The sequence below is a fragment of the Bos indicus genome, chromosome 7, assembly GCF_029378745.1.
Source record: "Bos indicus isolate NIAB-ARS_2022 breed Sahiwal x Tharparkar chromosome 7, NIAB-ARS_B.indTharparkar_mat_pri_1.0, whole genome shotgun sequence".
Taxonomy (NCBI): Eukaryota; Metazoa; Chordata; class Mammalia; order Artiodactyla; family Bovidae; genus Bos; species Bos indicus.
The window spans coordinates 51,670,106-51,697,272 of NC_091766.1; the positions used below are offsets into that span (position 1 = coordinate 51,670,106).

General features: G+C 40.2%; 1 protein-coding gene across 13 annotated transcripts in view; it reads left to right on the plus strand.

The window, feature by feature from the left end:
• LOC109562119 (protocadherin alpha-13) overlaps positions 1-27,167 on the plus strand; it is a 209,897-nt gene that overhangs the window by 83,727 nt on the left and 99,003 nt on the right. Inside the window, exon 1 of one of the 13 annotated variants that reach the window (XM_019965071.2) lies at positions 1,531-4,184. The exons of the other annotated variants lie outside the window; for them this stretch is intronic. Coding sequence (XP_019820630.2) covers positions 1,791-4,184 — 2,394 coding nt within the window. The 5' untranslated portion in view covers positions 1,531-1,790. Of the gene's footprint in view, positions 1-1,530; positions 4,185-27,167 lie in introns of those variants that run through there. 13 annotated transcript variants of the gene reach the window in all.

The window sequence follows — 27,167 nt, forward strand, 5'->3', positions numbered from 1 at the left end:
TAGAGAATATAGTAATGTTAAGTGGCTAATGAACTGAGGAGTTCAATAGAAAGCATTGAGAAAATGAATAGTTAGGCTGTGTATTGAAAGGTAAAGACAATGTTAAAGAGAGGTGATATAAGAAGATATGTACCTATAGGGTATCTGAAAGGGCATGTTTTATTTTAATTTTTAAAATTTTAATTTGTGTTAGAGTATAGCCAATAAACAATGTTGTGATAGTTTCAGGTAGACAGCAAAGGGATTCAGTTATACATACACATGTATCCATTCTCCCCCCAAATTCCCCTCCCATCCAGGCTACCACATAATATTGATCAGAGTTCCCTGTGCTATGCAGTAGGTTCTTGTTGGTTACCCATTTTAAATATTTCAGTGTGTACATGTCAATAGCAAACTCCCGAACCATTGGAAAGGCATGTTTTAAATGGTTGACTGTGTATTCTAGGTTAGATGGAGAGGTAAAAAAGACAAAGTAGGGCCTAATAGACAAGAACAATTAGAATCAAGAAACTATTCCCATTATAAAAGTAAAGGTGTGTTAATAAAAGTAATGGAGCAATGAGGAGAATGATGGTGAGAGAGTATCAAATACTCACATTTTCAGAGGCGAGCAAAGGTTCAGAAATGAACCCAACTCTTATTTCCTGCAGAGTTGGGCACAAAACAGGCAAGAGAGTTATGGAGCTATACTTTTTCTTTCCTAGCCCTGTTGGCATGGAACTTGGTGACTTGGTAAAGATAAAAGTAAGATTCCCTCCCTTTCTTCCTTGCTAGAGGTTTGTTAACATCTGTATCTACTTGTTGTTACTTGGAAAATCAGAGTCAACTTAAATGATAGTAGGAAATTCCCCAGTAATGGTATAAGTTAGGGAGAAAGAAAGGGGAAGTTTAACCTACTGGTAGTAATTCCATTTATAGCAAATACATGAGATACTAGTTCTTGGCATGTTTTATACAAAGAAAATCCAGGACTTCAAAGTATTGTTATATCTAAATGGTCAATATTGTGTGTTTATGTACATACACACTCACATACAAACTCATATTTACATTGATGGACATTTTCTTTCAATACAAATATTTTATCCAAATTTACAATCATGTTTGGGGAAAGTTAAAAATATTGTATCATTTAAAATCTGGTATATCAGTTACCGAATTTTCCATGTTCATTTATTTCATTCTTATGTGATTCGTTATGTTTCTGCTTGGAGTCAAGGGAGTTGTGTGAGTAGGTCTCAAAAATATTACAGGAAAAGGACAGTCCCACCAAAATCTACAAAGCTATTAAGAACTAGAGTCTGATTTCCAAAAGCGAATGTGGACTACTACCTCTTTTTACAAATTCTGCACCACGTTTTACACATGCAAAAATGTTTTTGTGGAAAGATGGAACTCATCAACCGATTTCAACTAGAAGCCAATGCTGAACAGAATACAGTGATTTACTGTTGCTGGAGAGAAAAACATTTAATCTTCCATTACGTATTTAGAGTGAAAAATGTCATGAAATGCAAGAAGAAAAAATAAATCCCCTACGGCAACGGAAATTATGAACTGAGTCGTTATTACACTTACACATTCATGCGCATGGTGTCGCTCTTCACTGAAAACAATTCCGCGAAGAAAGCGCCTCCGCTCCTTCCTTCTTGGAGAAAATTGGACAGATAGTGGAAAACCTCCGCGAATCCTCCCGCAATAGAAGGCCGTAAAATTAGACCTTGAGGGGCATTTGAAGTAAGGTAGCCTATAGACTTCAGATATCTTTAAAGGCTTTTGAGTGTACCATGCTGATTTCCTGGAGAGAAGGCCCAGGAGCTCGGCTTTTGCTGCTCTCGCTTCTGCTTCTCGCAGCCTGGGAGTCGGGGAGGGGCCAGGTCCATTACTCGGTTCCCGAGGAGGCAAAACACGGCACCTTCGTGGGCCGCATCGCCCAGGACCTAGGACTGGAGCTGGCGGAGCTGGTGCCCCGCCTGTTTCGGGTGGCGTCCAAAGGCCGCGGGGACCTTTTGGAGGTAAACCTGAAGAATGGCATTTTGTTTGTGAATTCTCGGATCGACCGGGAGGAGCTGTGCGGACGGAGCGCGGAGTGCAGCATCCACCTGGAGGTGATCGTGGACCGGCCGCTGCAGGTGTTCCATGTGGAGGTGGAAGTTACAGATATTAACGACAACCCGCCTGTGTTCCCAGAAAGTGAAAAAAGAATAATCATTGCTGAATCTAGACCTCCGGAAACTCGGTTCCCGCTAGATGGCGCATCTGATGCAGATATTGGAGTAAACTCCGCCTTGACGTACCGAGTCGATCCCAACGATTATTTCACTTTGGACACACAAAACAGTCGTGAACAAATGTCTTCGTTATCACTTGTGTTAAGGAAATCATTGGACAGAGAGGAAATTCAGGAACATAGTTTATTATTGACAGCTAGTGATGGAGGTAAACCCGAGTTGACCAGCACAGTTCAGCTGCTGATTACAATCCTGGATGTGAATGACAACGCACCAGAATTTGACCAATTAATTTATAAAGTGAGAATGTTAGAGAACTCACTTAATGGCTCATTAGTGATCAAACTAAATGCCACAGACCCTGATGATGGTACAAATGCAGACATAACCTACTCATTTAGAAGACCTGTATCACCTGCAATATTATATGCGTTTTACATAAATCCCGACAGTGGAGAAATTAGGACAAAAGGTAAATTGGATTTCGAAGAAAATAAATTGTACGAAATATCCGTGGAAGCGATTGACAAGGGGAATATTCCAATGGCGGGTCATTGTACCATTTTGGTGGAAATAGTAGATATAAATGACAATGCTCCAGAAGTTACCATCACTTCTTTGGCTCTGCCGGTGAGAGAGGACGCTCAGGTGGGCACTGTCATCGCCTTGGTCAGCGTATCCGACCGTGACTCCGGCGCCAACGGGCAGGTGACCTGCTCCCTGATGGCTCACAACCCGTTCAAGTTGGTGTCCACCTTCAAGAATTACTATTCGATAGTGCTGGACAGCGTCCTGGACCGCGAGAGTGCGTCGAACTATGAGGTGGTGGTGACAGCGAGGGACGGCGGCTCACCTTCTCTGTCGGCCACCGCCAGCGTGTCCGTGGAGGTGGCCGACGTGAACGACAACGCGCCCGCCTTCCCGCAGCCCGAGTACACGGTGTTCGTGAAGGAGAACAACCCGCCCGGCTGCCACATCTTCACGGTCTCGGCGCGGGACGCGGACGCGCAGGAGAACGCGCTGGTGTCCTACTCGCTGGTGGAGCGGCGGGTGGGCGAGCGCGCGCTGTCGAGCTACGTGTCGGTGCACGCGGAGAGCGGCAAGGTGTACGCGCTGCAACCGCTGGACCACGAGGAGCTGGAGCTGCTGCAGTTCCAGGTGAGCGCGCGCGACGCGGGCGTGCCGCCCCTTGGCAGCAACGTGACGCTGCAGGTGTTCGTGCTGGACGAGAACGACAACGCGCCCGCGCTGCTGCCGCCTGGGCCAAGCGGAGGACCCAGCGCGGTGAGCCAAGTGGTATCCAGGTCCGTGGACGCGGGCCACGTGGTGGCGAAGGTGCGCGCGGTGGACGCTGACTCGGGCTACAACGCGTGGCTGTCTTACGAGCTGCAGCCGGCGGCGGGCGGCTCGCGCAGCCCGTTCCGCGTGGGGTTGTACACCGGCGAGATCAGCACGACGCGTGCCCTGGACGAGGCGGACGCGCCGCGCCAGCGCCTGCTGGTGCTGGTGAAGGACCACGGCGAGCCGGCGCTGACGGCCACGGCTACCGTGCTGCTGTCGCTGGAAGACAGCGGCCAGGCGCCCAAGGCCTCTTCGCGGGCGTTGTCTGGTGCAGCTGGCGCAGAGACGGCGTTAGTGGATGTGAACGTGTACCTGATCATCGCCATCTGCGCGGTGTCCAGCTTGTTGGTACTCACGCTGCTGCTGTACACGGCGCTGCGGTGCTCGGCGCCGCCCAGCGAGGGCGCGTGCGGGCCCGTGAAGCCCAGGCTGGTGTGCTCCAGCGCGGTGGGGAGCTGGTCTTACTCGCAGGAGAGGCGACAGAGGGTGTGCTCTGGGGAGGGGCCTCCCAAGACCGACCTCATGGCCTTCAGCCCCAGTCTTCCTCCTTGTCTGAGTTCTGCGGAGGGACCAGGGGAAATAGAAGCAGAATTAGAGCAGTTGAAAAAGGTGAGGTCATATTTTAAATTTTCTTGCTGTTTTAGCCACCCTCACAGTTTTAAGATTCTTCAATCTCAGTTTTAAGGTCATTCTTTAATTTACTTGTCATTATGGTTTTAATGAGTGTTACTGACATCATGAGTTCCATTAATCTTCAAATTAAATATTAGTAAAAAAACACAGTATTGGTCATAATGCTAATTATTTGCTTTTGTTGAATTCTTGACAGTTTAAAAATATTTATTGCTTACATAAGCATTTTTCAAGAAACTCCACATTGTGAGTACTTAAGCATCTAGAAAACCATAATTAAACATTTTAAAATCTGTGTCTTTAAAATTTATAGATATGCCCACATACAGATTTTGTTTTGAATGTGGCCATAACTTTTTACATAAAGTTTTTTTTAAAGATGCATTTTTCTTCCTTCTTAAAGAATCTTTTTTGTTTGCTCCTTCCTTATTTTACTCTGGCACATCACCATTCCCCTGTCTGTATACAATCTGAAAAACTTTATGATTTTCCTTTAACATTTTTATTTGCAGTTACATTATTCACATACATGCATACATGTGGTGGGTTTTTATTATTGTTTCTTTTGGAAATTTTGTTAGCATAGATACTGCATTTTACATTTCACAGTCACCAGTACTTTGTGGAAATCCCTGATTCATTTAATAGCTGTGTAGTACTCTATAGTGTGGATGTACCATTTATATGATATCATTTATATAATTTATCAGTTATTCACCAGTTGATGAGTACTTTGTGTTTTTTTGCCCTCATAAACCATGCTGTGGAGAAGGCAATGGCACCCCACTCCAGTACTCTTGCCTGGAAACTCCCATGGACGGAGGAGCTTGGTAGGCTGCAGTTGCTCAGAGTCGGACACGACTGAGCCACTTCACTTTCACTTTTCACTTTCATGCATTGGAAAAGGAAATGGCAACCCATTCCAGTGTTCTTGCCTGGAGAATCCCAGGGATGGGGGAGCCTGGTGAGCTGTCTATGGGGTCACACAGAGTTGGACACGACTGAAGCGACTTAGCAACAGCAAACCATGCTGTAATATCATTTTACATATTCCTAAAATATTTGTGCCTTTATTTGTATAAAATTCATTTTCAGATATTGATGAATCTAAGAGTATGAATAATTTTAATTTAAATATATGTTTCTAGATTACTTTCCCAAAATTTTGAATTTCTTTTCATCTCCACCAAGAAGTTTGAGCACTCTCCCTTTTATCTTTAAAAGCAATAGAGGCCTTATATTCTGCCAATGTGATATATATAAAATGGTATCTTTGTTACTTTAATTTTAGTTCCTGTATTTTATTTTTTTTATTTATTTAATTTTAATTCCTGAGCATAATGTCATCAGCATTTGGTTTTCATTGATTTGTCAGTTAAATTTTTTGGTTGTTTTTCAATTTGGGAAAGTTCTTTGTTAATAATTAGCTTTTATCTCCCATCTATATCACAGATATTTTTCCTCCTATATATTGATTTGTTTAGGATATATTTTGCCATATAAAAGTATTTTTAAAATTTCTCTGTTTCCTGTTATGGATTTTAAAGTCTCTTAAGTTTATTTAGGGATATCTTCCCAAGTTTTATACTGAACATTCATTAATTAATTCATTTAAAAACATTTAAATTTAATTTAATTAAAAAACTGAAGTATAATTGATATTAATTTCAGGTGTACAATGTAATGATTCAGTATCTGTGTATACTGTGAAATGATTACCACAATAAATCTAGTTAACATTCATGACTATACATAGTTACAAAAATTTTTTCAATGAGAACCTTTAAGATCCTTTCTTTAGCATCTTTCAAATATATAATACAGCATTATTAACTATAATCACCATCAGTTCAGTTCAGTTCAGTCGCTCAGTCGTGTCCAACTCTTTGCGACCCCATGAATTGCAGCACGCCAGGCCTCCCTGTCCATCACCAACTCCCAGAGTTCACCCAGACTCACATCCATCGAGTCAGTGATGCCATCCAGCCATCTCAACCTCTTTTGTCCCCTTCTCCTCCTGCCCCCAATCCCTCCCAGCATCAGAGTCTTTTCCAATGAGTCAACTCTTCACATGAGGTGGCCAAAGTACTGGAGTTTCAGCTTTAGCATCATTCCTTCCAAAGAAATCCCAGGGCTGATCTTCAGAATGGACTGGTTGGATCTCCTTGCAGTCCAAGGGACTCTCAAGAGTCTTCTCCAACACCACACTTCAAAAGCATCAATTCTTTGGCGCTCAGCCTTCTTCACAGTCCAACTCTCACACCCATACATGACCACAGGAAAAACCATAGCCTTGACTAGACAAACCTTTGTTGGCAAAGTAATGTCTCTGCTTTTTAATATGCTATCTAGGTTGGTCATAACTTTCCTTCCAAGGAGTAAGCATCTTTTAATTTCATGGCTGCAGTCACCATCTGCACTGATTTTGGAGCCCCCAAAAATAAAGTCTGACACTGTTTCCACTGTTTCTCCATCTATTTCCCATGAAGTGATGGGACCGGATGCCATGATCTTCATTTTCTGAATGTTGAGCTTTAAGCCAACTTTTTCACTCTTCTCTTTCACTTTCATTAAGAGGCTTTTTAGTTCCTCTTCACTTTCTGCCATAAGGGTGGTGTCATCTGCATATCTGAGGTTATTGATATTTCTCCCGGCAATCTTGATTCCAGTTTGTGTTTCTTCCAGCCCAGCGTTTCTCATGATGTACTCTACATATAAGTTAAATAAGCAGGGTGACAATATACAGCCTCGACGTACTCCTTTTCTTATTTGGAACCAGTCTGTTGTTCCATGTCCAGTTCTAATTGTTGCTTCCTGACCTGCATACAAATTTCTCAAGAGGCAGATCAGGTGGTCTGGTATTCCCATCTCTTTCAGAATTTTCCACAGTTTATTATGATCCACACAATCAAAGGCTTTGGCATAGTCAATAAAGCAGAAATACATGTTTTTCTGGAAGTCTCTTGCTTTTTCCATGATCCAGCGGATGTTGGCAATTTGATCTCTGGTTCCTCTGCCTTTTCTAAAACCAGCTTGAACATCAGGAAGTTCACGGTTCACATATTGCTGAAGCCTGACTTGGAGAATTTTGAGCATTACTTTGCTAGTGTGGGAGATGAGTGTAATTGTATGGTAGTTTGAACATTCTTTGGCATTGCCTTTCTTTGGGATTGGAATGAAAACTGACCTTTTCCAGTCTTGTGGCCACTGCTGAGTTTTCCGAATTTGCTGGCATATTGAGTGCAGCACTTTCACAGCATCATCTTTCAGGATTTGAAATAGCTCAACTGGAATTCCATCACCTCCACTAGCTTTGTTCGTAGTGATGCTTTCTAAGGCCCACTTGACTTCACATTCCAGGATGTCTGGCTCTAGGTCAGTGATCACACCATCGTGATTATCTGGGTCGTGAAGATCTTTTTTGTACAGTTCTTCTGTGTATTCTTGCCATCTCTTCTTAATATCTTCTGCTTCTGTTAGGTCCATACCATTTCTGTCCTTTATCACCATACTATACATTATATCACTAGGACTTATTTATTTTATAACTGTCAGTTTGTCCTTTTTGACCACCTTCACCCATTGCACCCACCCCTTGCATCTGGCAACCACTAATTTGTTGTCTGTATCTATAAGTTTGTTAGATTCCACATATGTGAGATCATTTTTTCTTAATATAGACATTTATCACAATAAACCTCCCTCTTAGCATTGCTTTTGCTGTATTTCATAAGTTTTTTAAAAAATATGATTTTATTTTTTTATTTATGTTTGTTGCTGCGTGAGCGAGTGGGGGATACTGTCCAGTCACAGCATTTTGGCTTCTGATTGTGATGGCTTCGCCTGTTGTGGAGCATGGGCTCTAGGCATGGCGGCTTCAGTAGTTTCAGTAGTTGTGGTGCAGGGGCTTTAGTTGGTCTGCAGCATGTGGGATCTTGCCAGACCGAGGACTGAACCCTAATCTCCTGTATTGGCACATCGATTCTTTACTACTGAGCTACCAGGGAACCCCACCTCATAAGTTTTGATATGTTGTGTTTTCATGTTCAGTTGTTTCAAGATATTTTTGAATTTTCCCTTGATTTCATCTTTGATCCATTGGTTTCCAGAAAAGTGTTGTTTAATTTCCACATATTTAACCATTGTGGTTGGAAAAGATACTTCATATAATTTTAGTCTTTTAAAATTTGCTTACCCTTGATTTGGATCTAGTATCTGATCTGTCCTGGAGAATGTGAGCCTGGGTATTAGCTGAAGTGGATGTTTTGGAGGCAGCTTGTAGTTGTGTGTGTGTGTTTTTAAACGTTTTCAGCCATTCTGGGCCCTTTGATTGGATAATTTAATCCACTTACATTTAAAGTAATTCTTGATAAGTAAAAACTTACTATTACCATCTTGTTCATTGTTTTCTGGTTGTTTCATTGTTCCTTTGTTCTTTTCTTCCTCTCTTGCTATCTTCTTTTGTGAACTGATGATTTTCCATTGGGGTATACTTTGATTCCCTTTTCTTTATCTTGTGTGTATGTGTCTACTATAGTTTTTTGTTTGTTTTGTAGTTACCCTGTGGCTTACTTGAAATATCTTACAGATAAAACAGTTTATTTTAAGCTGATAACTTTGATCATATTAAAAAACTCTACTCTTTTCCCTCTCCCCTTAATTTGTTTTTGTTGCCATAATTGACATCTTTTTAATATTCTGTACCATAAACAAATTATTGTAGCTATATTTATTCTTAACACCTTTGTTTTATAACCCTTACACTAGAGTTAAATGGTTATCACACCATCATATTACAGTATTAGATTATTCTGAATCTGACTATATACTTATCTTTACCAGTGTATCATGTATTTTCATATGGTTTCATGTTATTAGTTAGCTGCCTTTCATTTCAGCTTGAAGAACTCCTTTCAGCATTTCTTGTAAGGCACATCTAATAGTAGGCGATGAACTCCCTCAGCTTTTGTTTGTTTGGGTAAGTCTTTATCTCATCTTCATTTCTGAAGGTCAGCTTTGTAGGGTCAAGTTTTCATAGTTGGCATTTTTTCTTTTAGCTCTTTGAATATATCCTCCCATTCTTTCCTGGCATACAATGCTTCTGCTACAATATCTGCTGATAGCCTTATGAGAGTTGTCTTATATAAGATAAATTTTTTTTTCTTGCTGCTTCTTTGATTTTATACAGTTTTATTATAATTTGTCTTGAAGAAGATTGTCTTGCATTGAAAATTTGAGGTAACCTAGAGGCTTCACGGACTTGGATGTCCAAACCCCTCTCCAGGTTTGGGAAATTCTCACCATTCTTTCTTCATTTTTTAAAAAAGGTATTTATTTATCTTTGGCTGTGCTGGGTCTTAGTTGCTGTGTGGGCTTTTCTCTAGTTGTAGCGAGTGGAGGCTACTCTCTACCTGCAGTTTGTGGGCTTCTCATTGCAGTGGCTTCTCTAGTTGTGGAGCACAGGCTCCAGGTGCATGGGCTTCAGTAGTTGCAGGACATGGGATGAATAATTGCAGCTTGTGGGCTCTAGAGTGCGGGCTCACTATTTTCTTTCTTTTTACATCTCTTTATCAGATATTTTTAAATGATCTGTCTTGCTCCTTCTACAGTCTTTCTGTAGCATTTCAAATTTTCTGGTTCTACAGCAGCAAGCTACTCTTGTTTGTTCTCAGTGGCCATTAGGCATCTAAACTATGGTGGTTCCCGGACAGTTTCAAGTCAAGTGGGACAGATACTAATTCCTTGAGCAGCCCTCCAGAACCCAGAAGGGCTGGATTCACGCCCTTTCTCCCTCCTTCCTAAAGGAGCTAGCTGCCTTTTTGCTAGCAGCGAAGTTGCTTATTCTTCATGACTCCCAGGCATCCAAACTATGCCAGTTCTATCAGTTCTCTGAGTAGGGCCATATATAGAAACTAGTCCCTCATGAAGTTCTCCAAGGAGCTGAAGCATTGGACGCACTCTCTACTCTTCTCCTTCCCCTTGATGATGGGAGAGTGAACCAGGGTGTTTTTTCCTGGTGCTGAGCTATGCCAATTTCTGGGAGGGGCTGATGTGAGTAAAGTAAAATTACTCTTCTTATTTGTTCCAATACAGCTGTTTAAGTTTTAAACTCATTTGGGTACTCCAACTTCTTAACTTGATTATGGAATTCTTGTAAGGGTATTTCATTACACATATCATTACTAATTAGTATTTTTGTGGGTGAATTAGGGCTGGGACTTTCTATTCTGACAGCAAGGGGAAAGTGTCTTTTAATTTCATGGCTGCAGTCACTATCCACAGTGATTTTGGAGCCCAAGAAAATAAAATGGGCTTCTCTGGTGGCTCAGACAGTAAAGAATATGCCTGCAATGCAGGAGACTGAGTCGATCCCTGGGTCAGAAAGATCCTTTGGAGAAGGGAATGTCTATCTCCTCCAGTATTCTTGCCTGGAGAATTATGTGGACAGAGGAGCTTGGTGGGCTTTAGTTCATGGAGTTGCAAAGAGTCAGATGTGACTAATAGCAACATTCAGATCAGATCAGATTAGATCAGTCGCTCAGTCATGTCCAACTCTTTGAGACCCCATGAATCGCAGCACGCCAGGCCTTCCTGTCCATCACCAACTCCCGGAGTTCACTCAGACTCACATCCATCAAGTTAGTGATGCCATCCAGCCATCTCATCCTCTGTCATCCCCTTCTCCTCTTGCCCCCAATTCCTCCCAGCATCAGTCTTTTCCAATGAGTCAACTCTTCGCATGAGGTGGCCAAAGTACTGGATAGCAACATTACAAGATATTAAATATGGTCCCCTGTGCTATACAGAGGTCCTTGTTGTTTATCTGTTTTATATATGGTAGTATATATCTATTAACTCCAAATTCCTAATTTATCCCTGCCTTTCCCCTTTGGTAACCATAAGTTTGTATTCTGTGTGAGAATGTTTTTGTTTTGTGAATAAGTTAATTTGTATCATTTTTTTAGATTCCACATACAAGTGATATCATATGATGTTTGTCTTTTTCTATCTGACTTACTTTACGAAGTATGACAAATTCTAGGTCCATTCATGTTGCTGAAAATGGCATTATTTTATTATTTTTCTTGGCTGAGTAAGTAACATTCCACTGCATATATTTATACCACCTTTTCTTTATCCAGTAATTTGTTGATAAACACTTAAGTTGTTGATGAACACTCAAACTGCTGCAGAAATGCAGTCATCTCACACACTAACAAAGTAATGCTTAAAATTCTCCAAGCCAGGCTTCAACAATACGTGAACTGTGAACTTCCAGATGTTCAAGTTGGATTTACAAAAGAGAGAGGAAGCAGAGATCAAATTGTCAACATCCATTGGATCATTGAAAAATTAAGAGAGTTCCAGAAAAACATCTACTTCTGCTTTATTGACTAAACCAAAGCTTTTGACTGTGTGGATCACAACCAACTGTGGAAAATTCTTAAAGAGATGGGAATAGCAGACCACCTGACCTGCCTTCCCAGAAATCTATATGCAGGTCAAGAAGCAACAGTTAGAACTGAACAGGGAACAACAGACTGGTTCCAAATTGGGAAAGGTGTACGTCAAAGGCTGTATATTGTCACCCTGCTTTTTTAACTTATATGCAAAGTGGTGGTGGTGGTGGTGGGTGGTTTAGTCGCTAAGTCATGTCCAGCTCTTGCGACCCCATGGACTGTAGCCTGTCAGACTCCTCTGTCCATGGGATTCTCCAGGAAAGAATACTGGAGTGGATTGCCATTTCCTTCTCCAGGGGATCTTCCTGACCCAGGAATTGAACCCAGGTCTCCTGCATTGCAGGCAGATTCTTTACCAACTGAGCTATGAGTCAGCATGCATTATGTGGAACAGCAAGCATTATATGCAGAGTACATCATGAGAAACACTGGGCTGGATGAAGCACAAGCTGGAGTCAAGATTGCTGGGAGAAATACCAATAACCTCAGATATGCAGATGGCACCACCCTTATGGCAGAAAGTGAGGAAGAACTAAAGAGCCTCTTGATGAAAGTGAAAGAGGAGAGTGAAAAAGTTGGCTTAAAGCTCAACATTCAGAAAACTAAGATCATGGCATCTGGTCCCATCACTTCATGGGGAAATAGATGGGGAAACAGTGGAAGCAGTGAGAGACTTTATTTTGGGGGCTCCAAAATCACTGCAGATGGTGATTGCAGCCATGAAATTAAAAGACACTTACTCCTTGGAAGGAAAGTTATGACCAGCCTAGTTCAGTTCAGTTCAGTTGCTCAGTCGTGTCCGACTCTTTGTGACCCCATGAATTGCAGCATTCCAGGCTTCCCTGTCCATCACCAACTCCTGGAGTTCACTCAAACTCATGTCCACTGACCAACCTAGACAGCATATTAAAAAGCAGAGACATTATTTTGCCAACAAAGGTCCATCTAGTCAAGGCTATGGTTTTTCCAGTGGTCATGTATGGATGTGAGAGTTGGACTGTGAAGAAGGCTGAGCGCCAAAGAATTGATGCTTTTGAAGTGTGGTGTTGGAGAAGACTCTTGAGAGTCCCTTGGACTGCAAGGAGATCCAACCAGTCAGTTCTAAAGGAACTATGTCCTGAATATTCATTGGAAGGACTGATGCTGAACCTGAAACTCCCAATACTTTGGCCACCTGATGTGAAGAGCTGACTCATTTGAAAAGACCCTGATGCTGGGAAAGATTGAGGACAGGAGGAGAAGGGGACGACAGAGGATGAGATGGTTGGATGGCATCACTGACTCGAAGGACATGAGTTTGGGTAGGCTCTGGGAATTGGTGTTGGACAGGGAAGTCTGGCGTGCTGCAGCTCATGGGGTCGCAAAGAGCTGTACATGACTGAGCAACTGAACTGAACTGAAGAAGATTCTTGAGAGTCCCTTGGACTGCAAGGAGATCCAAGCAGTCAATCCTAAAGGAAATCAACCCTGAATGTTTGATGCCGAAGCTGCAGTTCCAATACTTGGGCCACCTGATGCAAAGAGTTGACTCATTGGAAAAGACCCTGATGCTGGGAAAGATTGAAGGCAAAAGGAGAAGGGGGCAGCAAAGGATGAGTTGGTTGGATGGCATCACTGACTCAATGGACATGAGTTTGAGCAAACTCCAGGAGATAGTGGAGGGCAGAAGAACGTGATGTGCTGCAATCCACGGGATTGCAAAAAGTTGGACATGACTTAGGGACTAAGCAACAACAACATTAGTTGCTGTATAACACAACAACAATGACAATGGTAACTGTGTTTAGATAAACTAAACCTCTATATTGTTTACCTTTATGGCTACACCAATTTACATTCCCACCAACATTGTAGGAAGGTTCCCTTTTATCCACACTCTCTGCAGCATTTAGTATTTGTAGACTTTTTGATGATGGTTATTCTGCCTGGTGTGAGGTGATGCTTCTTTGTAATTTTGATTTGCATTTCCCTAATAATTAGCAATATTGAGTATCTTTTTGTGTGCCTTTGGCCATCTGTATGCCTTCTTTGGATAAATGTCTATTTAGGTCTTCTGTCCATTTGTTAATTGAGTTGTTAGTTATTTTTTGATATTGAGCTATATAAGCTGTTCTTATATTTTAGAAATTAAGCCCTTGTCAGTCACATTGTTTGCAAATATTTTATCCCTTTCCATAGCTTGTCTTTTTGTTTTATTGATGGTTTCCTTTCTGTGCAAAAGCTTGTAAGTTTGATTAGGTCTCATTTATTTATTTTTGTTTTTATTTCTTTTGCCTTGGAAGACTGATCTAAGAAAGTGTTGCTATGATTTATGTTCAAGAATGTTTTGCTTATGTTCTCTTCTAGAAGTTTTATGGTGGTGTGTCATATTTAAGTTGTTAAACCATTTTGAATTTATTTTTGTGTATGATATGAGCGAGTGTTTTAACTTGATTGATTACATGTAACTGTCCAGCTTTCCCAACACCACTTCCTGAAGAGGCTGTCTTTTCTCCATTGTATATTCTTGCCTCCTTTGTTAAAGATTTTTTGCCCATACGTGTGTGGGTTTATTTCTGGGCTCTCTATTCTGTTCCATTAATCCATATATTGTGCCAATACCATGCTATTTTGATTACTGTAGCTTTATAGTATTGTCTGAAGTTTGGAAGGGTTAAGCTTCCAGTTTTGTTCTTTTTCCTGGGATTGCTGTAGCAATTCCAGATCTTTAGTGGTTCCATATAAATTTTAGGATTATTTGTTCTAGTTCTGTGAAAAACATCATGGGTAATTTAATAGGCAGAGTATTAAATCTGTAGATTGCTTTGGGTGGGATGGCCATTTGGACAATATTAATTCTTCCAATCGAAGAACATGTAATATCTTTCCATTTATTTGAATCATCTTCAGTTTTCACTGTCAATGTTTTATAGCTCCCATTAAGTGAGTAAGTCTTTCATCTCCTTTGTCAGGTTTATTTCTAGGTATTTTTTTTTTAATTTGATTTTAAGCAGAATTTTAAAAAACTTTCTCCTTCTGATATTTCATGGTTAGTATAAAAAAATGCACTAGATTTCTGTATGTTAATCTTGTATCCTATACCTTGCTGAATTCATTTATCAGTTCTAATAGTTTTCATGTGGATTCTTTAGGGTTTTCTTTATAGAGTATCATGTCATCTGCATATAATGACAATTTTACCTTCCAATTTGGATTTTTTTTTCTTTGTCTTGTCTGATTGCTGTAGCTGGGACTTCCAATACTATGTTGAATAGAAGTGGTCAGAGTGGGCATTCTTGTTTTGCTCCAGATTTTAGCAGGAAGGCTTCTAACTTTTCACCTTTGAATATTATGTTGGCTGTGGTGCATTATATTTATTGATTTTTCAGATGTTAAATCAACCTTGCATTCTTGGAATAACTCCAGCTTGGTGATAGTGAATAATTTCTTTACTGAGTATGGTTCTCTAGTATGATGGTGAGAATGTATGTTTTTATACTTATGAGAGATATTGGTCTCTAGTTTTTTTCTTGTGATGTCTTTGGTTTTGGTATCAGGGTAATATTGCCCTCAACATGAAGTGTTTACTTCTCTTCTATTTTTGAAAGAGTTTGTACAGAACAGGTGTTAAATCTTACTTAAGTGTTTGGTAGAATTCATTCATAGTAACTTTTGGCCCTATTTGTTTGTTTTCGTTTTGTGTGTATTTCCATCATTATGTATTCAATTTCTTTACTTTTTATAGATCCATTCAGGTTTTCTATTTCTTTTTGACTCAGGTTTTGTATTTGTATTTTATATAAATTTGTCTGTTTTATATAAGCTATTTATTTATTGGCATACAATTGTTCGTGGTATTCTCTTATAAACCTTTTTATTTATGTGAGATCAATAATAATGCCCCTTATTTCATTTCTGGTTTTAAGTAATTTTAGTCTTCTGTTTTTTTTTCTCTTGGTCAACCTAGCTAAAGTTTTGCCAGTTTTGTTGATAATTTCAAAGAACCAACTTTTGGCTTTATTGTCTTACTCTGTTGTTTTACCATTCTTAGTTTCATTTATTTCTGCTCTAATGCTAATTATTTTGTTTCTTCTGCTTGCTTTCGGAGAAGGCAATGGCACCCCACTCCAGTGCTCTTGCCTGGAAAATCCCATGGACAGAGGAGCCTGGTAGGCTGCAGTCCATGGGGTTACTAGGAGTTGGACACGACTGAGCGACTTCACTTTCACTTTTCACTTTCATGCATTGGAGAAGGAAATGGCACCCCACTCCAGTGTTCTTGCTTGGAGAATCCCAGGGACGGGGGAGCCTGGTGGGCTACCGTCTCTGGGGTGGCACAGAGTCGGACACGACTGAAGCGACTTAGCAGCAGCAGCTGCTTGCTTTAGATTTGATTTGCTTTTCTTTTTACTGTGTCTTAAAGTAGAAGATTAGGTTATTGAAATGAGGTATTTTTTTCTTTTTAAATGTCAACATTTATAGCTGTATGTTTCTCTATAAGCATTGTTTTAGTTGCATCCCATAAGTTTTCATATGTTGTGTTTCCATTTTTGGTCATTTAAGAGTATTTTCTGGAGAAGGCAATGGTACCCCACTCCAGTACTCTTGCCTGGAAAACTCCATGGACGGAGGAGCCTGGTAGGCTGCAGTCCATGGGGTCGCTAGGAGTCTGACACGACTGAGCAACTTCACTTTCACGTTTCACTTTCATGCATTGGAGAAGGAAATGGCAACCCACTCCAGTGTTCTTGCCTGGAGAATCCCAGGGACGGGGGAGCCTGGTGGGCTGCCATCTCTGGGGTCACACAGAGTCGGACATGACTGAAGCGACTTAGCAGCAGCAGCAGCAAGAGTATTTTCTGATTTTCCTTGTTCTTTCTTCTTTGACCCATTGGTTATTTTAGCATATGTTATCTAATTTTCATATATTTGTGAATTACTCAAACTTCCTTTTGTTATGATTTCTTGTTTCATATCATTGTGGTCAGAGAATATTCTTTGTATGGCATCAATTTTTAAAAATTTATTGAAGCTTGTTTTATGACGTGTTGAGAAGGGAAGTCTCATGTGCACAGTCTTTCAACCCTCATTCAGCTACATAAAAATGGGTCTTGGAAAGGGAACCCACGTACACTGTTTGTGGAAATGTAAGTTGGTGGCTACTATGGAAAACAGCATGATATATTCTCAAAAAACTAAAAACACAACTACCATGTGACCCAGCAATTTCAGTTCTGGATATATATTTTAAAAAAATGAAAACATGAATTCAAAAAGATACACATACCCCAGTGTTCATAGCAGCATGTGTGTGTGCTTAATTAGTTGGTCGTGTCTGACTCTGTGACCCAGTGGACTGTACCCTGCCAGGCTCCTCAGTTCATGGGATTCTCCAGGCAAGAATATTGGAATGGGTAGCCATTCCCTTCTTCAGGGAATTTTCCCGACCCAGGGGTAGAACCCGGGTCTGCTGCATTGCAGGCAGATTCTTTATTGTCTGAGTCACCAGGGAAGCCCTCATGGTAGCATATTATTTACAGTTGCCAATAGAAGCAACCTAAGTGTCCATCAACAGATGAATGGATAAAGAAGATGAAGCCATAAAAAAGAATGAACTTTTGCCATTTGTAACAACATGGATGGGCCTTAAGTGTATTATACTAAGTAAAACAAATCAGATAGGGAAAGAAAAATACTATATGATATTACTTATTTAAGGAATCTAAAAAATAAAACCAGCTAATGAATGTAACAAAGAAGAAATATATCTATAGATATAGAAAACAAATTAGTAGTTACCAGTGGGGAGAGGGAAATGGGGAAGGATAAGAACAGGGGAGGGAATCAAACATAGTAGTCTGTAGAGGTACAAACTATTATATATAAAATAAAAAAGCTACAAGGATATATTGCACATCACAAGGAAAATAGCCAGTATTTTATAATAACTGCGAACCAGTATGGTGTACATATGTAACTTATTTTAAAAAAGAAGGTATTGTCAAATGTAGTCAATAAAGTTTGAGAAACATTTGTGCTATAAAGTAATAAAATTGTTTTAAAGTGGGATTGTTATGGCTACACAGTTTGTACATTTTCAAAAATGAGTTGTTTATTTAAATATGTGAACTTACAACAAAAAATTATACCTAAGAAAATAGAATGGGTCTTGATAAGGAATGGAACATTTCCTTATCAAGAGATGAAGAGTCCATACAGCCTTTGCTAGGTATATATACAATGCGGGGCTACATTTCCCTGTTTCAGGCTCAACGGATGCTCTGCTTGGAGCATGCTCATCATGTGGCACCTATCCAACTCCAATTAAAAAGTTCTTTTTATTTTTATTGAAGTATAGTTGATTTATAATATTGCAACATTTTCAGGTATATAGCAAGGTGATTCAGATATATATGCATGCATGTGTGAGACCCTAGGGACTGTAGCTTCCATAAGCCTCTTATCCTTATCCATCAGAGGACAGACAGAATGAAAACCACAATCACAGAAAACTAAGCAAACTGATCACATGGACCACAGCCTTGTCTAACTCAGTGAAACTATTAGCCATGCCATGTAGGGCCACCAAAGACAATGGGTCATGGTGGAAAGCTCTGACAAAATGTGGCCCACTAGAGAAGGGAATGGCAAACCACTTCAGTATTCTTGCCTTGAGAACCTCATGAACAGTATGAAAAGGCAAAAAGATATGACACTGAAAGATGAACCCTCCAGGTTGGTAGGTGCCCAATATGCTACTGGGGAAGAGTGGAGAGATAATTCCAGAAAGAATGAAGAGATGGAGCCAATGCAAAAACAACACCCAGTTGTGGATGAGACTGGGGATGGAAGTAAAGTCTGATCCTGTAAGGTACAATATTGCATAGGAACCTGGAATGTTAGGTCCGTGAATCAAGGTAAATTGGAAGTGATCAAACAGGAAATGGCAAGAGTGAACACTGACATTTTAGGAAAGAAGAAAAGGAAAGATATACCCATTTGAATGCAGAGTTCCAAAGAATAGCAAGGAGAGATAAGAAAGCCTTCCTCAGTAATTAATGCAAAGAAATAGAGGAAAACAATAGAATAGGAAAGACTTTAGAGATCTCTTCAAGAAAATTAGAGATACCAAGGGAACATTTCATGCAAAGATGGGCTCAATAAAGGACAGAAATGGTATGGACTTAACAGAAACAGAAGATATTAAGAAGAGGTGGCAAGAATACACAGAAGAACTGTACAAAAAAGATATTCACAACCCAGATAACCACGATGGTGTGATCACTCACCTAGAGCTAGACATCCTGGAATGTGAAGTCAATTGGGCCTTAGGAAGTATCACTACGAACAAAGCTAGTGGAGGTGATGGAATTCCAGTTGAGCTATTTCAAATCCTGAAAGATGATGCTGTGAAAATGCTGCACTCAATATGCCAGCAAATTTGGAAAACTCAGCAGTGGCCACAGGACTGGAAAAGGTCAGTTTTCATTCCTATCCCAAAGAAAGGCAATGCCAAAGAATGCTCAAACTACTGCACAATTGCACTCATCTCACACACTAGTAAAATAATGCTCAAAATTCTCCAAGTCAGGCTTCAGCAATACATGAACTGTGAACTTCCAGATGTTCAAGCTGGATTTAGAAAAGGCAGAGGAACCAGAGATCAAATTGCCAACATTCGCTGGATCATTGAAAAAGCAAGAGACTTCCAGAAAAACATCTATTTCTGCTTTATTGACTATGCCAAAGCCTTTGACTGTGTGGATCACAATAAACTGGAAAATTCTTCAAGAGGTGGAAATACCAGACCACCTGACCTACCTCTTGAGAAACCTGTATGTAGGTCAGGAAGCAACAGTTAGAACTGGACATGGAACAACAGACTGGTTCCAAATAGGAAAAGGAGTATATCAAGGCTGTATAGTGTCACCCTGCTTATTTAACTTATATGCAGAGTACATCATGAGAAACCCTGGGCTGGAGGAAGCACAAGCTGAATCAAGATTGCCAGGAGAAATATCAATAACCTCAGATATGCAGATGACACCACCCTTATGGCAGAAAGTGAAGAGGAACTAAAAAGCCTCTTGATGAAAGTGAAAGAGGAGAGTGAAAAAGTTGGCTTAAAGCTCAACATTCAGAAAAGAAAGATAATGGCATCCGGTCCCATCACTTCATGGGAAATGGATGGGGAAACAGTGGAAACAGTGTCAGACTTTATTTTTGGGGGGCTCCAAAATCACTGCAGATGGTGATTGCAGCCATGAAATTAAAAGATGCTTACTCCTTGGAAGGAAAGTTATGGCCAACCTAGACAGCATATTAAAAAGCAGAGACATTACTTTATCAACAAAGGTCTGTCTAGTCAAGGCTATGGTTTTTCTAGTAGTCATGTATGGATGTGAGAGTTGGATTATAAAGAAAGCTGAGCACCGAAGAATTGATGCTCTTGAACTTTAGTGTTGGAGAAGACTCTTGAGAGTCCCTTGGACTGCAAGGAGGTCCAACCAATCCATCCTAAAAGAGATCAGTCCTGGGTGTTCATTGGAAGGACTGCTGATGAAGCTGAAACTCCAATACTTTGGCCACCTGTTGTGAAGAACTGACTCATTTGAGAAGACCCTGATGTTGGGAAAGACTGAAGGCAGGAGGAGAAGGGGAAGACAGAGGATGAGATGGTTAGATGGCATCACCGACTCAATGGACATGAGTTTGGGTAAACTCCGGGAGTTGGTGATGGACAGGGTGGCCTGGTGTGCTGTTGTTCATGGGGTCGCAAAGAGTCAGACATGAGTGAATGACTGAACTGAACTGAACTGAACTGAACTAAATTGGACTGAAATGGGCAAATTTAACTCAGATGACCATTATATCTACTACTGTGGGCAAGGATCCCTTAGAAGAAATGGAATAACCCTCATAGTCAACAAAAGAGTCGGAAATGTATTACTTGGGTGCAGTCTCAAAAATGACAGAATGATCCCTGCTTGTTTCCAAGGAAAACCATTCAATATCACAGTAATCCAAGTCTATGCCACAACGAGTAATGCTGAAGAAGCTGAAGTTGAAGGTTCTGTGAAGACCTACAAGATGTTCTGGAACTAGCACACAAAAAAGATGTCCTCTTCATCTGCAATGAAGGGACTGAAATGCAAGAGTAGGAAGTCAAGAGATACCTGAAGTAACAGGCAAATTTGGCCTTGGTGTACAAAATGAAGCAGGGCAAAGGCTAACAGTTTTTCCAAGAGAATGCACTGGTTATAGCAAACACCCTCTTCCAACAACTCAAGAGAAGACTCTCCACATGGACATCACCAGATGGTCAATACTGAAATCAGATTGATTATATTCTTTGCAGCTGAAGATGAAGAAGCTCTATACAGTCAGCAAAAACAAGGCCAGGATATGACTGTGGCATAGATCATGAACTCCTTATTTCAGTAATTCAGACTTAAATTGAAGAAAGTAGGGAAAACCCTTAGACCATTCAGGTATGACGTAACTCAAATCCCTTAACGATTATATAATGGGAGTCACAAATAGATTTCAGGGATTAGATGTGATAGACAGCGTGCCTGAAGAACTATGGATGGAGGTTCATGACATTGTAAAGGAAGCAGTGATCGAGACCATCCCCAAGAAAAAGAAATGCAAAAAGGCAAAATGGCTGTCTGGGGAGGCCTTACAAATAACTGAGAAAAGAAGAGAAGTGAAAGGCAAAGGAGAAAAAGAAAGATATACCCATTTGAATGCAGATTTACAAAGAATAGCATGGAGAGATAAGAAAGCCTTCCTCAGTGATCAATGCAAAAAATAGAGGAAAACAATAGAATGGGAAAGACTAGAGATCCCTTCAAGAAAATTAGAGATACCAAGGGAAAATTTCATGCAAAGATGGGCTCAATAAAGGAAGAAATGGTATAGACCTAACAGAAGTAGAAGATATTAAGAAGAGGTGCCAAGAATACATAGAAGAACTATACAAAAAAGATCTTTATGACCCAGATAACCACGATGGTGTGATCACTCACCTAGAGCCAGACATCCTGGAATGTGAAGTCAAGTGGGCCTTAAGAAGTATCACTATGAACAAAGCTAGTGGAGGTGATGGAATTCCAATTGAGCTATTTCAAATTCTAAAAGGTGATGCTGTGAAAGTGCTGCACTCAACATGCCAGCAAATTTGGAAAACTCAGCAGTGGCCACAGGACTGGAAAAGGTCAGTTTTCATTCCAATCCCAAAGAAAGGCAATGCACAATTGCACTCATCTCACATGCTAGCAAAGTACTGCTCAAAATTCTCCAAGGCAGGCTTCAACAGTATGTGAACCATGAACTTCTAGATGTTCAAGCTGGATTTAGCAAAGGCAGAGGAACCAGAGATCAGATTGCCAACATCCACTGGATCATCAAAAAAGCAAGAGAGTTCCAGAAAAACATCTATTTCTGCTTTATTGACTACACCAGAGCCTTAGACTGTGTGGATCACAATAAACTGTGGAAAATTCTTAAAGAAATGGGAATACCAGACCACCTTACCTGCCTCCTGAGAAATCTGTCTGCAGGTCAAGAAGCAACAGTTAGAAGTGGGCATGGAACAACAGACTAGTTCCAAATTGGGAAAGAAGTACGTCAAGGCTGTATATTGTCACCCTGTTTATTTAACTTACATGCAGAGAACATCATGTAAAATTCTGGGCTGGATGAAGCACAAGCTGGAACAAGATTGCCAGGAGAAATATCAATAACCTCAGATATACAGATGACACTATCCTTATGGCAGAAAGTGAAGAAGAACTGAAGAGCCTCTTGATGAAAGTGAAAGAGGTGAGTGAAAAAGTTGGCTTAAAACTCGAATTCGGAAAACTAAGATCATGGCATCCAGTCCCATCACTTCATGGCAAATAGATGGGGAAACAATGGAAAGAGTGAGAGAATTTTTTTGTGGGGGGGCTCCAAAATCAGTGCAGATGGTGACTGCAGCCATGAAAGTAAAAGATGCTTGCTCCTTGGAAGAAAAGCTATGACCATCTTAGCATATTAAAAAGCAGAGACATTACCCTGCCAACAAAGGTCCGTCTAGTCTAAGCTATGGTTTTTCCAGTAGTCATGTATGGATGTGAGTGTTGGACTTTAAAGAAAGCTGAACGCTGAAGAATTGATGCTTTTGAACTGTGGTGTTGGAGAAGGCTCTTAGGATCCCTTGGACTGCAAAGAGATCCAACTAGGCCATCCTAAAGAAATCAGTCCTGAATATTCATTGGAAGGACTGATGCTGAAGCTGAATACTTTGGCCACCTGAATACTTTGGCCACCTGATGCGAAGAGTGGACTCATTGGAAAAGATCCTGATGCTGGGAAAGATTGAATCCAGGAGGAGAAGGGGACAACAGAGGATGAGATGGTTGGATGGCATCACTGACTCAATAGACATGAGTTCGAGCAAGCTCCATGAGTTCGTGATGAACAGGGAAGCCTGGTGTTCTGCAGTCCATGGGGTTGCAGAGAGTCAGACTCAACTGAGCAACTGAACTGAACTAGAATCTAGCCTGCTAGGCTCCTCTGTCCATGGAGATTCTCCAGGCACGAATACTGGAGTCAGTTGGCGTGCCCTCCTCCAGAGGATCTTCCTGACCCAGAGATCGAATCCGCATCTCTTTTGTCTCCTGCATTGACAGGCGTATTCTTTACCACTAGCACCATCTGGGAAGCCCACATAATGTGTATGTATGTGTGTGTGTATATATATATACATATAAATTTTCAGATTAGTTTTCATTATAGACAATTGTTTCCTGTGTAAAAATTGTTACAGTAAATCCTTGTTGTTTATCTATTTTATTTTATCTATTATTATTTTTTTCCACACTGTGGCTTGTGGAATCATAGTTCCCCAACCAGGGATCAAACTCAGGTCCTTGGCAGTGAAAGCACAGAGTCCCAACCATAGGACTACCAGGGAATTCCATGTTTTACATATAGTAGGACTGCCGTGATAGCTCAGACAGTAAAAAATCCCCCTGTGATGTAGGAGACATGAGTTCAATCCCTGGGTCAGGAAGATCCCCTGGAGAAGAGAATGGCAATCCATTTCAGTATCCCTGCCTGGAGAATTCCATGGACAGAGGAGCCTGGTGGGCTCTAGGCATGTGGGCTTCATTGCTTGCAGCATGAGGGTTCAGTAGTTGCAGTATGCAGGCTCTAGGGCACTGCAGGCTTCAGTAGTCATAGCACACAGGCTCAGTAGTTGCAGCTCATGGGCTTTAGAGTGAAGGCTCAGTAGTTGTGGTGCTGGGGCATGTGGAATTTTCCCAGACCAGGAATCAAACCCTTGTCCCCTGCATTGACAGGTGGATTCTTTTCCACTGTGCCTGTTGTATCTATTTTTAATGGGGAAGGAAAAAAGTCTTTCTACCATGGCACAAGAGGGGTGCATATAGGCAAACTGCTCTGCAATTGCCTCTTGTCTGCCATTTTACTTTTGGTTTCTTTATGTCTTAATTCTTCTTTGTTTTTATATTCCTCCTTTACCAATATTTTTATTAAGTGAATATTTTCAAATGTAACATTTTAATTCCTTTAATGGGTTTTAAACTGTATTTTTGAGTTATTTTCTCAGTGGTTTCTCTAGAGTTTATTATATACATTATAATATCAATATCTCCTTCAGATTTATATTAACTTAAATCTATTAAGGTATAAAGATATTACTCCTATATAACTCTTTTTCTTTCTTCTTCTTTGTTCTATTATTATATGTATTACATCTTGTAGTGGGTTGAATTGTGGCCTCCAAAAAGGTATGTCCACTTCCTAACCCTTGGAACCTGTGAATGTGACCTATTGGGGAAAAAAAGGACTTTGAATATGTCATTAAGTTAAGGATCTTGGGATGAGGAGTTTATCCTGAATTTCCCAGGTGGGCACTAATTCCAAAGAGAAGTGTTTTTTTATAAGAGAGAGAATAAGGGAGGACACAGACGCAGAGGGAAGGCCATGTGAAGATAGAAGCATAGTGGAGTCATGAACACAGCCATCAAAAGCTGTATGCGGCAAGAAATGAAATCTCTCCTAGAGTTTCCAGAAGGGGTGCAGCCTCGCCAACACCTTAAGTTTGAATTTCTCCCCTCCAAAACTATGAGAAAAACTGTTTTAAGCCACCTAATGTGTGGTAACTTTTTTGCAGCAGCTACAGGAAAGTAATACACATCTCTGTATATTACAAGCCCAACAGTAAGTACATTGTTAACAATTATTACATTATATAATTTTATGTCTTTTAAAGATGTTGAGGGAAAAAGGAAAGCAATTATGTATTTATAGTGTTTCTCATTTCCCATTTCTGGTTCTGTTAATTTATTGCCCTGCATTGGAATTTCCTTATCCATTACAGCTGTTCTTCCATCTACCTCCTTTGTACTATAATTGGCAATTTTGTTTCATTTCTATATATTATAAGCCCAGAAATATGTTTATATATATTGTTACATACAATTGGTTTTTTAAAAGAAGAAAGGAGAAGCTTCTGGGCCTACCTCAGAAGGAGTACTATTCGTCTCTCCCTGCCAGAGCCAAGGAGATCTTTCTTGGATGTTCACTTTGAGAACGTAGTGGGATTCCTGAAAGTAAAGTCCATAAAAGTAGGCATGCTCCCCCTTCACCTCAACTGTGACCTCCATGAGTTTCTGACTCTTAAGATAATCCACAACTCAGCCTCCAGCAATTTGTCAAAATTTCCATTTAGGTGTTCCTACCAGGCTGTGCCTCTAGAGGCTTCTGCTCCATGGAAACAGATCTTGGTTGACTCTCTGCATTTGCTTATTTCTCCAGATTTTGGTGACTTCCCTGGTGGCTCAGATAGTAAAGCATCTGCCTACAATGCGGGAGACCCAGGTTTGATCCCTGGGTTGGGAAGATCCTCTGGAGAAGGAAATGGCACCCCACTCCAGTACTCTTGCCTGGAAAATCCTGTGGACAGAGGAGCCTGGTAGGCTACAATCTATGGGGTCACAAAGAGTTGGACATAATTGAGTGACTTCATTTTCACTTTTTTCTTTCCAGATTTTATAGTAGAGGTTTTTCCTGTAAACTCAGTTCTCTGATGGGTTCAGGAAAAGTCATGTATCCAGCTTTTCTTGTTATTACAAGAAAAAAAGTGATAAATTCTAAGCTCTTTACGTGTTGGAGGTGAAACTGGAAGTTTGTTCTTTCTACGTACTTTTCTCAGCCTTCTCAAGTGTTTCTTATTGTTCTTGACTATGTATTAATACCAAGCAGAGCTTGTTCACTTTTTTACTATTTCCAATGTGGCTCTAATTTCTGCTATTATATTCTATTATTTCTGATTTTATATTTCTCTTCCACTTATTTCATGAGTTGTATCAGCTCAGTTTTCATGGTCTTCTGTGGCATTTTCATTTTTTTTTTTGAAATTCTGTATCCCTGAGTTCTTAATTCTCCGAGACTCTTTAAAATTGTTTCATGCATCTTTTAACTAGAGACCTTTAGAGATCTGTGTGTTATTATCTGTTATGTTTCATATTTATTTTCTTATTCCTTCTTGTAATATTTATATAGGTCCTGCATTGGATCTTTTTTGATTAGTATTTATCTTTGAGAGGAGTTCCTTTAGGACCAGCTATCTTCAGGTGGAAATGTAGATGGATGGGCCAGTAGTGCTCTGGACTAAAGTGAGCATTTCCTGTTTACCATTTGTTAGAGGGGTTTCTGTATACCTTAGCTTTTACATATCTCCCAATAATGAGAACTGGCAGCTGCAGAGCAATTTGTCCTCCACAGTTTTCTCTTAATTTTAGCACATACTTAGGTTCACTCTTGAAATAATTGTGCATCTTCTCACTAGTGCATTTCACTCCTGCTTTTTCTCCTATTTTGTGCTGACAAATAGGATTATGGAAAAGCCCTGCCTGATTTAACTTAGGCACTTAGATATTTTTGTTTCAAATAAGGGATCTTTTGTTTTACATCTCACTGTGAAGTACTACTTTGGAAAACTCTAATCTACCAGCTCTTCCCAAGATGGCAAGAATACTCTCTCAGCATTTTCTGGCATCTTGGTCCAATTTTCTTAGCACTTGGTAACTTCTCTTCATATATACTATTGTTGAAGTTCAAATGCTTAAAGGAGTTTAATCAAAGACACAATTTTACTTTTTGTTGGCTATTCTTCTGTTGTTTTTGGTAGGTTTTATGGAGAAGAAATCCATTTTCATTTATCCATAATTGATTGAAATCCCTCTTTTTGTCTAGTTATTGCAGATATGTAGGAAAACTATGTTTTATAACTTAGTCATCTCATTGAGCTCTCTTTCAGTTCTATTTATTTTTCTTTAATTCTCTGGGACTTTATGAATAGAAAATTTTATTACCTAAAAATTTATCATCTATTAGTGACAGTATATTTTATCCTCCTCTCTAACATACACACATATGCACACACACTTCCTTATCTTGTGTTGTCTAGAATTTCCAAGTCAGTATTGAATAATAGCTATTACAT